A 15,469-nucleotide genomic window follows, 5' to 3' on the forward strand; every position below is an offset into this window, starting at 1 on the left:
TGGTCTAAAATTTACTCCGATACAAGTTCAAAGTTATGACATGAGTTAAAGTTTTGAAATACTTTGCTTTTAAATATTCTTCAGTATCAAACAAGTTCTTAAAGAACTCTCAACAACGTATTTTCACCATGCATGAGCTGAGTCAGGAATACAGGTGTTCATTCAGCTGCGTTATGTTTTAAACTCACATGCTGTTTTATACTTATTCTCATTATGTTATTTCTCCTCAAAGGATCGGAGAGGGCTGTTTCAGAAGCCAGAAATTATAACGCATCCCGCCAAGATCACAACACTGTAAGACATCACACCAAATGAAAGGAACTTCATTTTCATGTCATTTTGTTTGTAAAACTATTTTATCTTCTCAACAGGCCGACGCTGAGGATCAACTGAACTATGCTGCTTTAAAGTTTTCTGCAAGACGAACACAGAAGAGAGAGTTTTCTGAGGACAGTGTGTACTCTGACGTGAAACTGTGATACTGTTAATCAAGTCAAGTGTTAATTCTGAACCTGCATCATGTAGATTTAATCATTTACAAAACCCATCGGACCACAATAAAAACCCACTGGCCTGCCATCAACACCTACTGGTCCACGATCAACACCCACTGGTCCACAAACACATCAACTAACCCACAGACAAACCAACTGGCCCACCCATAAAAATAAAAAAAAATGGCCCGCCCACCCATTGACCTTCTAACAAAACCAACAGGTTGACCAACAAAGGCAACTGGCCCACCCAAAAAACAAACTGGCCCAAAAACAAAATCAGGTGGCCCACCAACAAAACTAACTGGCCAACTCACAAAACCAACTGGCCCACCAACAAAACCAGCTGGCCCACAGACAAACCAACTTGCCCACCGACAAACCAACTTGCCCACCAAGAAAACTCACTGGCCCACCAACATAACCGACTGGCTCACAGACAAACCAACTGGCCGACCAAGAAAACCAACTGGCACACCAAGAAAACCAACTGGCCCACAGACAAAACCCACTGGCCCAACAACAAAACCAACTGGCACACCAAGAAAACCAACTGGCCCACAGACAAAACCCACTGGCACACCAACATAATCAACTGGCCCACAAACAAAACCAACTGGCCCACCAACAAAACCAACTGACCCACCAACAAAACTGACTTTCTAGAATCGAGTCCCACAAACATTCAGAACTGCAAAATCTTTGGACTTTTTCAGGAAACTTGTAAAGACAAGTCTTCATGTTTCTCCCAAACTTCTTTCTTGTGCTTCAGTTGTTTGTCTTTTTTTTCTGATTCTTAAATTTTCCCTGTTGGACGTTGTGATTTATTAAAGTTTTATCTACTTATTTCTGAGCTGATGAGTCATTACCACCAGAACAATGTTTAAATAAACGTTTTAAAAAGTTGCACACTGTCCATCTCTGTGTAAAACAAACAAACAGTAAAGAGACGTTTCACACTTCACACTGTGTATTGAATACTGTACATCGAGCTTACAGAAGAGTTTATTCATAAAAATGAAACAAGGAGCTGCTGCACCACAGGTGCAAACACCAGAGTCGTCTATGAGAGTAGTCAGATGGTGCCGTAACACCAACAATTTTTATTTAGAACAAACTTGGTTGTATTTCATTTGACAAAGATTGGACAGGTCCCGTTCTTTACATTGAATTGTACCTAGTGGTGTTCCTCTGAGGCAAAAACAAAGTATTGAAAAATATGTCTTAAATTGTGATAAATAATGAAATAAAACAGCAGAAGACATTTGTTTCCATCATAGTCAAAAACGTTAATTCAGAGTCCATTCAAATGTTTACAGTGAAGGAGCTCATGAGAAGAAGAAAAAAAACTTTTCTCGGTCCAACGGCTTCTGTTTGTATGTGTCAATTCACCCATTCATTATGGAGACAGAGTTTCATAGACTTTGTCCTACACCGGAGTGTGTACAGTCCAGTGACTGCTCCCCGGTCGTAGTCCATCTTGTAGTTTTTCTAGCTGCAAAATCCAGCGCTACGTAGTTAGGAGCCGCCTCGCCACCTTCCTGCAAAAGATCATCATGACTTTGAGATGTTTCATCCATCCATCCATCCATTTTCTGCCGATTATCCGGGGCCGGGTCGGGGGGGCAGCAGTCTAAGCAGAGACACCCAGACTTCCCTCACCCCAGACACCTCCTCCAGCTCTTCCGGTGGGACCCCGAGGCGTTCCCAAGCCAGCCGAGAGACATAGTCTCTCCAGCGTGTCCTGGGTCTACCCCGAGGCCTCCTTCCGGAGGGACACCTCGGGGAGGCGTCCCTAGGGAGGCGTCCAGGGGGCATCCGGACCAGATGCCCGAACCACCTCAACTGACTCCTCTCGATGTGGAGGAGTAACGGCTCTACTCCAAGCTCCTCCCTGGTGACCGAGCTCCTCACCCTATCTCTAAGGGTGCGCCCAGCCACCCTACGGAGGAAGCCCATTTCGGCCGCTTGTATCCGAGATCTCGTTCTTTCGGTCATGACCTAGAGCTCATGACCATAGGTGAGGGTAGGAACGAAGATCGACCGGTAAATCGAGAGCTTCGCCTTTCGGCTTAGCTCCTTCTTCACCACGACGGACCGATACAGCGACCGCATGACTGCAGACGCCGCACCGATCCGTCTGTCGATCTCACGCTCCATCTTCCCCCCATGGCCTCAGATTTAGAGGTCCTGATCCTCATCCCAGCCGCCTCACACTCAGTAGCGAAACCGTCCCAGGTCCGGGTTCAATGGAGCCAACAAGACCACATCATCTGCAAAAAGCAGAGACGAGATCCTGTGGTCCCCGAACCGGACCCCCTCCGGCCCCTGGCTGCACCTAGAAATTCTGTCCATTAAAGTAATGAACAGAACCGGTGGCAAAGGGCAGCCCTGCCGGAGGCCAACGCGCACCGGGAACAGGTCCGACTTACTGCCGGCAATGCAAACCATACTCCTGCTCTGGTCGTACAAGGACCGTACCGCCCTTAGCAAAGGGCCCCGAACCCCATACTCCCGGAGCATCCCCCACAGGGCGCCGCGAGGGACACGGTCGAATGCCTTCTCCAGATCCACAAAGCACATGTGGACTGGTTGGGCAAACTCCCATGAACCCTCGAGCACCCGCTGGAGAGTGTAGAGCTGGTCCAGTGTTCCACGGCCAGGACGAAAACCGCATTGTTCCTCCTGAATCCGAGGTTTGACAAACAGCCGGATCCTCCTCTCCAGTACCCTGGAATAGACTTTCCCAGGGAGGCTGAGGAGTGTGATTCCCCGGTAGTTGGAAGACATCCTCCGGTCCCCCCTCTTGAAAAGAGGGACCACCACCCAGGTCTGCCAGTCCAGAGGTACTGTCCCCGACCTCCATGCGATGTTTCAGAGACGTGTCAACCATGACAGCCCCTGCACATCCAGAGACTTAAGATACTCAGGGCGAATCTCATCCACCCCCGGAGCCTTGCCACCAAGGAGCTTGCCAACTACCTTGGTGACTTCGGCTTGAGTGATGGACGAGTCTACCTCTGAGAACTCAGCCTCTGCTTCCTTGGTGGAAGACGTGACGTTGGGATTGAGGAGATCCTCGAAGTATTCCTTCCACCGTCCGACTACATCCCCAGTTGAGGTCAGCAGCTCCCCACCTCCACCCTAAACAGTGTTGGTGAAGCACCGCTTCCCCCTCCTGAGGCGACGGACGGTTTGCCAGAATTTCCTCGAGGCTGACCGAAAGTCCTCCTCCATGACCTCCCCGAACTCCTCCCAGGCCCGAGTTTTTGCCTCCACGACTACCCGGGCTACGGAACGCCTGGCCTGCCGGTACCCGTCAGCTGCCTCAGGAGTTCTATGCACAAGCAACGCCCGATAGGACTCCTTCTTCAGCTTGACGGCCTCCCTTACTTCTGGTGTCCACCACCGGGTTCGGGGATTGCCACCACGACAGGCACCAGAGACCCTGCGACCACAGCTCAGAGCAGCTGCTTTGACAATGGAGGTGGAGAACATGGTCCACTTGGACTCAATGTCCCCAGCCTCCCCCGGGATCTGTGAAAAGCTCATCCGGAGGTGGGAGTTGAAGACCTCGCTAACAGAGGGTTCAGCCAGACGTTCCCAGCAGACCCTCAACCCTACAAGTTTGGGCCTGCCAAGTCTGACCGGCTTCCTCCCATGCCAGCGCATCCAACTCACCACCAGGTGGTGATCAGTTGACAGCTCAGCCCCTCTCTTCCCCCTAGTGTCCGAGACACATGGCTGAAGGTCAGATGACACGACCACAAAGTCTATCATCGACCTCCGGCCGAGGGAGTCCTGGTGCCACGTGCACTTATGGACATCCCTGTGCTCGAACATGGTGTTTCTTATGGACAAACTCTGACTAGCACAGAAGTCCAATAACAGAACACCACTCTGGTTCAGATCAGGGAGGCCGTTCATCCCAATCACCCCACTCCAGATCTCACTGTCATTGCCCACGTGAGCATTGAAGTCCCCCAGTAGAACAATGGAGTCCCCAGTCGGAGCACTGTCCAGCACCCTACCCAGGGACTCCAAGAAGTCCCTGGGACAACTCCAGAGAAGTAGCTCTCAACCTCCTGCACAAGCTCAGGCTCCTTCCCCCCCAGTGAGGTGACATTCCACGTCCCAAACGCCAGAAGCTGCGTCCGGTGATCGGGTCGCCGAGGCCCCCACCGTCGACTGCCGCCCGATCCACATTGCACCCAACCCCTACAGCTTCCTCTGCGAGTGGTGAGTCCACAGGATGACGGGCACACGTCATCCTTTTGGGCTGAGCCCGGCCGGGTCCCACGGGCAAAAGCCCAGCCACCAGGTACTCTCCTGCGGGCCCCAACCCCAGGCCTGGCTCCAGGGTGGGGCCCCGACTCCACCATGCCGGGCGACGTCACGGTCCTTGATCTAATTTCTGTCATGGGGTTTTGTGAACTGCTTTTGGTCTGACCCGTCACCTAGGACCTGTTTGCCTTGGGTGACCCTGCTGGGCGCTCAAAGCCCCCAACAACATAGCTCCTAGGGTCATTCGGGTGCTCAAACTCCCCCACCACGATAAGGTAGCAGTTCAGGGGGGAGATGTTTCAGCCGTGATAATACAATCAATAATATGAAACTGGTTACAATAAACGTCGACATAGTTTAATAGTGAAACTGGTGAGAGTGATCAGAAATGTAAGGCAACCAGACAAAGGGAGGGAGAAAGACAAGAAACACTGGGGACGATGGAATAAAACACACTAAGAGCTTAATCCAAGAATATAATTAAATCAACACGAGGAAACATGCAAGAAATAAAAAATAAAACAGGAAATAATTTCTGAATTCTGAAATTTAAAAAATCTGTAGCTAAACAAGAACAACAAGTCGTGAAGTATAGTGGATTCTTGTGTATTTGTCAAATGTGTTGTCTTGTTTACAATCCTGTATTTTTCTTCTTCATGTACTCACAGCGTGTGTTGTTGTTTCGTTGTCTTTAACATCATGTCACTGTCAGTTTTGTCTCTTGTTTGATGCCTCTGGGTTTTTTTCCATTTACAGAAACACACACCCTTGTGTGGTAGGAAATGCTCTTTGATTGCACATCGAGATAACCAATCAGGTGCGTGTGCAGGATTGACTTTGATGACCCCGTCACCGCCGTCATGTACAAAGAGACCGAGGAGCCTCCTCACACGAGACAGAGTGAAGATGACGGCGCTGTGGATCACACTGCTTCTCCTCCATCAGGCCTGTGAGTGATGAAACGTTATGACTAAACACTTTTTAATGTGTGTAAGAGGAAGAGGTGCTTCATGGGAAGTCTCATCGTGATAATCCTTTTCTGTTTCTTGTGCTTTAATCTAGATTCACTGATTCCAGTGATCACAGTTGGACTTGGGGAATCTGTGACTTTAACATGTGTTTCACCAGATATTGAAACCCTGACAGTCTTCTGGTACAAGCAGAGCGTCGGGGAAACGCTGACATTAATCGTGACACAGAAGAGTTATTCAAAGCCTGTGTCAAGATTCAGTGCTAGCATTTCTAAAACTGCGAGCAATTTGACCATTTTGACGACGACTCAGGAAGACGAGGGAATGTATCACTGTGCAGTCGGGGAGTCTTCGTATAAGATTACCTGGAGTGGGACCTATCTGTCAATAAAAGGTAAGTACAGTAATTACTGCATCCACTGAAAGCAACACTGTGCTCTCAACAGTTAAAAAGAAAAGAAAAAGCTTGATTTAGTGTCAAACTACTTTGAGATGATTTATAAGATAGTTCAACAATATATCTTGAAAAGTCTTCAGATTTGTGACTCGTCTTTATCGGGGTGGAGATTTCACTCAGCCTCATCGTACGTTATGATGCTGTTTGTTACATCAGACCTTCTCAACTCATTCAGGAAACCCAGAGAGGAGATCAGACCTGACAGTGGTTCAGGGGTCGACAGTCTCTGATCCGCTCCGTCCAGGAGACTTGATGACTCTGCAGTGTTCAGTCCTCTCTGACCCGGACAGTAATACGTGTCCCCGAGGTCACAGCGTGTTCTGGTTCAGAGCCGGATCAAATGAATCTGGTCCAGACGTCATCTACACCGCTGGAAACAGACGTGATGGATGTGAGGAGAGATCTGCGTCTCAGAAGAGCTGTGTTTATCACTTCTCTAAGAACGTCAGCTCCTCTGATGCTGGGACTTACTACTGTGCTGTGGACACGTGTGGACGCCTGTTATTTGGAGACGGGACCAAAGTGGACGTTGGTATGACATCACATCACTTCATGGAATTAGTATTTAAAACGTGTTGTTGACATTATAAATGAGAAATCGCTCTTGTTGTCTTCCAGCACAAACAAAACATTCAGTTTTTATCACCACGGTGATTTTAATCGTCTGCTTGGTGATTTCTGCTGTTGGAAATGTTTTCCTCCTCTGCAAACAAAGAGCCTGTAAACAACATGGAGGTAAGAGCTGTAAACAGGTAAAGCTAGCAAGACTAGAATTATTTATTTCATCAGCATCATTAATCAAACCTCCACAGCAGAGGTTTGACCCAGAACATCATAGATTTGAATTTATACACTATAATACTGTATATAGTTGCAATGAATGGTAGACAAAGTTCACAACATCATGATTTAAAATGGAGCTCTTCCTGGTCTAAAATTTACTCCGATACAAGTTCAAAGTTATGACATGAGTTAAAGTTTTGAAATACTTCGCTTTTAAATATTCTTCAGTATCAAACAACTTCTTAAAGAACTCTCAACAACGTATTTTCACCAATGCATGAGCTGAGTCAGGAATACAGGTGTTCATTCAGCTACGTTATGTTTTAAACTCACATGCTGTTTTATTTTATTTATTTATTCTCATTATGTTATTTCTCCTCAAAGGATCGGAGAGGGCTGTTTCAGAAGCCAGAAATGATAACGCATCCCGCCAAGATCACAACACTGTAAGACATCACACCAAATGAAAGGAAATTCATTTTCATGTCATTTTGTTTGTAAAACAATTTTATCTTCTCAACAGGCCGACGCTGAGGATCAAGTGAACTATGCTGCTTTAAAGTTTTCTGCAAGACGAACACAGAAGAGAGAGTTTTCTGAGAACAGTGTGTACTCTAACGTGAAACTGTGATACCGTTAATCAAGTCAAGTGTTAATTCTGAACCTGCATCATGTAGATTTAATCATTTACAAAACCCATCGGACCACAATAAAAACCCACTGGCCTGCCATCAACACCTACTGGTCCACAATCAACAACCACTGGTCCACCAACATACCAACTAACCCACAGACAAACCAACTGGCCCATCCAAAAAACAAAACAACTGGCCTGCCCACCCATTGACTTTCCAACAAAACCAACAGGTTGACCAACAAAACCCACTGGCCCACCCACAAAACCAACTGGCCCTCCAACAAAACCAACTGGCCAACTCACAAAACCATCTTGCCCACCCACAAAACCAACTGGCCCACCCAAAAAACTAACTGGCCAACTCACAAAACCATCTTGCCCACCCACAAAACCAACTGGCCCACCCAAAAAACCAACTGGCCCACCAACAAAACTAACTGGCCAACTCACAAAACCATCTTGCCCACCCACAAAACCAACTGGCCCACCCAAAAAACCAACTGGCCCTCCAACAAAACCAACTGGCTCACCAACAAAACCAACTGGCCCACCAACAAAACCATCTTGCCCACCCACAAAACCAGCTGGCCCACCAACAAAACCCACTGGCCCACCAACAAAACCTACTGGCCCACCAACAAAACCAACTGGCCCACCAACAAAACTAGCTGGCCCACCAACAAAACCAACTTGTCCACCAACAAAACCAACTGGCCCACCAACAAAACTAGCTGGCCCACCAACAAAACCAACTTGTCCACCAACAAAACCAACTGGCCCACCAACATAACAAACTTGTCCACCAACAAAACCAACTGGCCCTCAACAACAAAACCAACTGGCCCACCAACAAAACCAACTGGCCCACCAACAAAACCAACTGGCCAACCAACAAAACCAGCTGGCCCACCAACAAAACCAACTGGCCCTCCAACAAAACCAACTGGCCCACCAACATAACAAACTTGTCCACCAACAAAACCAACTGGCCCACCAACAAAACCAACTGGCCCACCAACAAAACCAGCTGGCCCACCAACAAAACCAACTGGCCCACCCAAAAAACCAACTGGCCCTCCAACAAAACCAACTGGCTCACCAACAAAACTAACTGGCCAACTCACAAAACCATCTTGCCCACCCACAAAACCAGCTGGCCCACCAACAAAACCCACTGGCCCACCAACAAAACCCACTGGCCCACCAACAATACCAACTGGCCCACCAACAAAACCAGCTGGCCCACCAACAAAACAAACTTGTCCACCAACAAAACCAACTGGCCCACCAACAAAACCAACTGGCCCACCAACATAACAAACTTGTCCACCAACAAAACCAACTGGCCCACCAACATAACAAACTTGTCCACCAACAAAACCAACTGGCCCACCAACATAACAAACTTGTCCACCAACAAAACCAACTGGCCCACCAACAAAACTGACTTTCTAGAATCGAGTCCCACAAACCATCAGAACTGCAGAATCTTTGGACTGTTTCAAGAACCATCTAAAAACTTACCTGTAAAGACAAGTCTTCATGTTTCCCCCAAACTTCTTTTCTTGTGCTTCAGTTGTTTCCGTTTGAACTGGCCCGCCCACCCATTGACCTTCCAACAAAACCGACGTTGTGATTTATTAAAGTTTATCTACTTATTTCTGAGCTGATGAGTCATTACCACCAGAACAATGTTTAAATAAACGTTTTAAAAAGTTACACACTGTCCATCTCTGTGTAAAACAAAGATACAGTAAAGAGATGTTTCACACTTCACACTGTGTATTGAATACTGTACATGGAGCTTACAGAATAGTTTATTCATAAAAATGAAACAAGGAGCTGCTGCACCACAGGTGCAAACACCAGAGTCGTCTCTGAGAGAAGTCAAATGGTGCCATAACACCAACAATTTTTATTCAGAACAAACTTGGTTATATTTCATTTGACAAAGATTGGACAGGTCCCGTTCTTTACATTGAATTGTACCTAGTGGTGTTCCTCTGAGGCAAAAACAAAGTATTGAAAAATATGTCTTAAATTGTGATAAATAATGAAATAAAAACATAAAACAGCAGAAGACATTTGTTTCCATCATAGTCAAAAACGTTAATTCAGAGTCCATTCAAATGTTTACAGTGAAGGAGCTCATGAGAAGAAGAAAAAAAACTTTTCTCGGTCCAACAGCTTCTGTTTGTATGTGTCAATTCACCCATTCATTATAGAGACAGAGCTTCATAGACTTTGTCCTACACCGGAGTATGTACAGTCCAGTGACTGCTCCCTGGTCGTAGTCCATCTTGTAGTTTTTCTAGCTGCAAAATCCAGCGCTACGTAGTTCATAGCCGCCTCGCCACCTTCCTGTAAAAGATCATCATGACTTTGTGATGTTTCAGCCGTGATAATACAATCAATAACATGAAAGTGTTTACAACAAACGTCGACATAGTTTTGTGTGACTTAAATTGTCCCACAACCGTCTCCTTTGTTCATGATAGTAACCTTGACCATAGAGTAGCACTTCTTTTAACCTGGACCACAAAGTGTTTACAGCCCTCAGCAAACCTTTACCACAGCTGCACCAGCGGTCGACTTCAGTTGTCTCCTAAGCACGGCACAAAAAATGTGGTTTCTCTGTCTTGCACACAATCTATCACCATTAAACACAAGCTGAGTAGCTGCTAAATCAAATCATCTCTGTCAACTGGAGGTCTGCATATGTGTCTGCCGTCGTGTCTTCCATGATAGGAGGATGGAGACAGATAAAAAAAAAAAAAGTAGCATGCTGTTTTTAATGCGATACGGTCTGTCAGATTGTTCAGGTAAGATCATGGTGGAAAGTTTTTTAGAGTCGTGGAATCTGCCCATGGCTCCACTCTCACTGTGTGATTGTGTACAGTTTTTTTTTGCAATTAGTTAAAAAAAATGCTCGCCCAACACCGTCACTGGATTTACATGTATCCCTTTGCAATAACCACATGTCCTAACTCACTCAGTTTTATGATTTATTAAACTCTGATGACATTTACCTCGTTATTTGGTTGGCCTTCAGCTGATCTGTGACGTTCGACTTGATTAAAGGAAGTTTTTTCTCCTGTCGAAAAAAGCAAAAAGTGGTGGCATCATGGATATGTTGAATATAGAAGACTGTTTGGAAAACTTGTTTGCTCATGCGCAGAGATGGGAGATACTGAGTTACTAAATTGACTAATGAGTTTAGCTCTTATCCTCCATCAAATCAAAAAGGATGAGTCATCAATAAATTCATCCCCTGTGAGCCGATCAAGGCAATAAATGAATCAGACCTGCTTTTTTTTTTTTTTTTTGGAAGTGGGGGGGCACATGTAAATGTCTGATTTTTTGAAGGGCTGTGTATGTGACTTCCTGTGCTTCGGCAGCCAGCCTCTAGTGGACACTCCAGGAACTGCATGATGTTACACTTCAGCTTCATTTTTCAAGACCCGAGGATGCAGCTCGCGATTAACAGATGAGTTCCCAACTCTGCTCATGATGACTTTGTTACAGTGTGGAACAACCTGAACTTACCTTTGCACTGTTTACACACGGCCCTTTGGTACCTGTGGTAGAGAACCAGAGCAGCCGTCACAAACACGCTGTAGGGCAGCAGTGTCCCAAGCGTGATGTAAAACGGCCACGGTTCTTGTTCTGGAATGAAAAGATTTAAACCACACAGAGCTTCAACTTTAAATCACTTTTACATGGTTATAATTATATATTATACAGTTACAGGTGTCAACAACTCAAAACTACTACTATAACATGCATGCAGATTTTATATATTTTTTAATTTACTTCTTATATTTTTTATTATTTAAGCTCTAGCTACTTCTGTTTTATTTCCTTTGTTAATTGTTTTGCACCAACACACCGATTCAGATTCCTTGTATGTGTAAATGCACCTATCAATAAAACCCTGATTCTGAACAATAGCATACATGTCCTAGGCTGAAATCATCACTCTTACAATCATGAGGGAGTCTGAAGGTCTGTGCATAAACTGCATGAACTGATGTGTAGACAAAGACAAGTGATGGGACAAAGATGAGAGCAGGAAAAAGACACACAAAGAGGCACACAAAGAGAACAAAGAGGTGACGGGTAGATGAGGAAGCGTTAAACATTTCAAAGGTCTGCTTCTGTCGCCCTTACACACACTAACAGTTGTTCTTAACTTTAGTGGCTTTTAACAGTTGCTATGCAGCGTACAGCAGTGAGAAGCTCCAGAAGATCTTACAGCCTGAAGAGATTATAGAAAGTGATTTCCGCAGAATAAGGCCAAAGATGAACTTTGTGAACTTCTCTCGCAGAGTTCCTGAAGGCAACATAACAATACATGCACGATGACTTCCATGAGATTATAAAACATACCCGTCTTCACTGTCGTTCCTTCACCAAACAGGATTTGTCCACATGTGAGCACAGCGCAGTGGTACGTCCCAGCGTCAGACGAGTCGTGTATGGTTTTGGACAGACTGTAGACACAGCTTCTCTCCTCTTCTTCTTCTTCATCACTTCTGTGACTTTGAGTGTAAATAACAGCTGGACGAGTATCTCCAGATTCAGCTCTGAACCAGTACACACTGTGTTCACCCGGACACTGCTCTCTGTTTTCTTTGGACTTGGAGAGAAGTGAACACTGGAGCCTCACTGAGCCGCCCGCCTGGACCGACTGCGTCTCCGGTCTTTGTTTCAGGTAGACCGAGCTCTGCTGGTTTTTATGATCTGTGTGAGTCCCAGTGAAGCAGGAATTAAGTCATGATGTTTGAGGCACACATGCAGACAAAGACTGAACTGTAATGAGCATACTTTACCATTCACAGCTATGAGAGTGCTGTTCATAACTTTCATTTCGTACGCCGTGCCAGCTTGACAGAAGTACGTTGCTTCATCTTCTTTGCTCACATTTCTGATGTTGAGACAATACAGATTCTCCTGGAATGTGAGTGAGTGTCGAGAGTTAAACTGTTCTTCAAGTTTAACCTTTTCAAAACTTCCCCTTGCAATTGTTTCAACCATGTGTCCGAACTTGAGCTTATACCAGTAAAACAACCCGGCTTTCTGGCCGGTGAGGAAACACATCAGGTTAAAATCCTCACCAGGTTCAACCACAGTCATAGAGATCTGGGGCTGCATGTCCACAGTTTGTGCTGAAGACAGGAGAAAAAAAAATCAGTTTTGAGACAGCAGCATAAAGCGTGTCAGGGTTCAATCATTGATCTCAAATGTTTTATGTCCTTGCTTTGTTTCAGAAAGTCTAAAAAAGTTGTACTTACACAAAGCGCTGAGAAGAATCAAAGCAGCGAGTCTTCCGACCATTGTGAGACAGCAGCCTTCGTCTTGCACAACTGAAGTCTCCCACACAGATGACAGATGAAGTCACAAGGTGATCAAGGTTTCCAAAGAGCAAATCATACTGATTGGCTAACACACAGAAAATGCACTTCCTGTTTTATTGTTGCGAACAAGTGACCCATTTTTTAGCAGTTTTTCCATCGAGAGGCCTTTAACTGGTAGAGAGGCCTCATGTTTCTCAAGTTATATTTTAAAAAGATCAATTTTTTAAAACTAAATACAAAAACATCAATGTAGATGTTTCTGTAGGATGTTCAATGTGTGACACTTTAACACACAAAGAGCAGATTAAACTCCAAATATGTTTTTTTAATCTATAATTAAAGCAAGAAGTCATAGCTTTCATGCCATGTCAAACACAGGTGGGCAAAAAAGACTTCCTGCTGCTGCACACTGCAGAAAAGCTGTCAAATTTTTTTTGAACCAATTTGATGTTTAAAGGTCACATATCCTCTTCCTCTTCAACCAGAGTGAAGACATCTCAGAACTCCCTAAAACGTGTGTGTGAAGTGTGTTGTTGTGAATCCACTCTGATCCTGTATTTGATCATGTCTATAAACCCCTCTATTTCAGCCCTGCTCAGAACAGGCTGTTTCTGTGTCTGTAGCTTTAAATATGTAAATGAGCTGTGTCTGACCACGCCCCCTCTCTGGAAGGGCTCGGGTGTACTCGCTGCTTTCTGGCTCCATGTCCTATTGTTTACGGTGAGAAGGCAGACTCAGAGGGCAGAACAAACACCTAGCTGTGGGAGTGTCACCCACCTGGGGGAGGGGCTACTGCCCTTTGTGATGTCATGAAGGGAACATCTCCAAACGGCCTGTTTGAGCACACATTTTCTGAGAAGTGGAGCAGGCAGAAGACGGAGAGGATGGACTTTTCTCATCATTGGGGGGTGTGTAGACAGACTAGAGACACGTTTGGAAAGTGACAGGGCTCGCACAGTGGACGCAATGGGAACGTCCACTTTCCACTTGGAAAGATCTCTCTGGTAAGCTTCGTGCTTTGGGAAAACCATCCTAACCTTTGGGTTTGGGATAAGGAAGAAGATCCTTCCTGCAAGCAGCGTGGAGCAGCTCTTTGTACCCTGGAACAATCAATCAATCTTTATTTACGTAGCACCAATTCATCAGCGTTAATCCATCACAAGCATTTAGCAAAGTTACAGTAGCAAGCAAAAACTTGCTTTTAAGAGGTAGAAATCTTTGGAAAATCCAGGCTCATGATGAACAACCATTTACAGAAACGTCTGGAAAATGGGTTACGGGGAAATGGGATGAGATGCAGGAAGAAGAATAGGGACAAATGGGGAGGAGGCTGGGACACTGGGAGACGGCTGCTGCAGGTGGAGACACAACAAGGTCCTTAGTGAAATTGAAAATGGAAGGAACTGCAGAGGATGACAGCCATTAGCTAAAACAATGACTTTCCAAAAGGAATGTAGCAAGTCACCAAGTGTAAGAACAGCGGCCTGAAATCCACCCTCCATTTTGCATCGAACGCCTGACTGACTGGGAGATGTAAGTAGACCTGGAGTTGGGACAGGTGAGGTGGCAGTAACATCACGGACCTGGTTCTGCTATCCAAGGGAGCTGAACTTACAGTGCAGACAGGCTCGCCCTCTTTCACCAGCCACTGACTTGAGGCTCATATCGAGAGGTGGCATGCAGGCTTTTCTGTATCGAGGCGCCCCATCAGCATCTTCTTGCAAAGGTTGGGGTTGGAACCTGACCTACTGACCCACTTTGAGGTGGCTCTGGGTACAATGAGACCACATGACAAGAGTTTCATTAAAAAATTGGAACATAAAGCTGTACAAGAAGCTCTCTCCATCTCTCTCTCTCTCTCTCTCCCTCTCTCTCTCTATCTCTCAATCTCTCCCTCTCTCTCTCTCTCTCCCTCTCTCTCTCTATCTCTCAATCTCTCCATCTCTCTCTCTCTCTCTCTCTCTCCCTCTCTCTCTCTATCTCTCTCTCTCTCTCTCTCTCCCTCTCTCTCTCTATCTCTCAATCTCTCCCTCTCTCTCTCTCTCTCTCTCCCTCTCTCTCTCTATCTCTCTCTCTCTCTCTCTCTCCCTCTCTCTCTCTATCTCTCAATCTCTCCCTCTCTCTCTCTATCTCTCTCACTCTCTCTCTCCCTCTCTCTCTCTATCTCTCAATCTCTCCCTCTCTCTCTCTCTCTCTCGCTCTGTCTCTCTCTCTCTCTCTCTCTCCCTCTCTCTCTCTATCTCTCCATCTCTCCCTCTCTCTCTCTCTCCCTCTCTCTCTCTCTTCCTCTCTCTCTCTCTCCCTCTCTCTCTCTCTCTCTCTCTCTCTCTCTCTTCCTTTCTCTCTCTCTTCCTCTCTCTCTCTCTCTCTCTCTCTCGTGTGGGTTGAGATCAAAGTGTGATGATTCTGTTTTGATTTTCTCATAGTTGCTTTGTGTTTGCATACAGTTTGACAGAATGACTTTCTACAGAGAGACTTTAGCAGCT

General features: G+C 45.8%; 1 protein-coding gene across 1 annotated transcript; it reads right to left on the reverse strand.

Annotated features, from left to right (window-relative positions):
* Window positions 1-9,522: 9,522 nt before the first annotated feature.
* Window positions 9,523-12,780, reverse strand: LOC306829415 (uncharacterized protein; the record flags this gene model as incomplete). Its single annotated transcript, XM_079352458.1, has 5 exons — window positions 9,523-9,987; window positions 10,656-10,720; window positions 11,173-11,292; window positions 12,016-12,369; window positions 12,459-12,780. The coding sequence occupies 5 exons, from the start codon at window positions 12,778-12,780 to the stop codon at window positions 9,862-9,864; spliced, it is 987 nt and encodes a 328-aa protein (XP_079208584.1). The 3' UTR covers window positions 9,523-9,861.
* Window positions 12,781-15,469: the final 2,689 nt, after the last annotated feature.

The sequence above is a fragment of the Symphodus melops genome (genome assembly GCF_947650265.1).
Source record: "Symphodus melops genome assembly, chromosome: 9".
Lineage (NCBI taxonomy): Eukaryota > Metazoa > Chordata > Actinopteri > Labriformes > Labridae > Symphodus > Symphodus melops.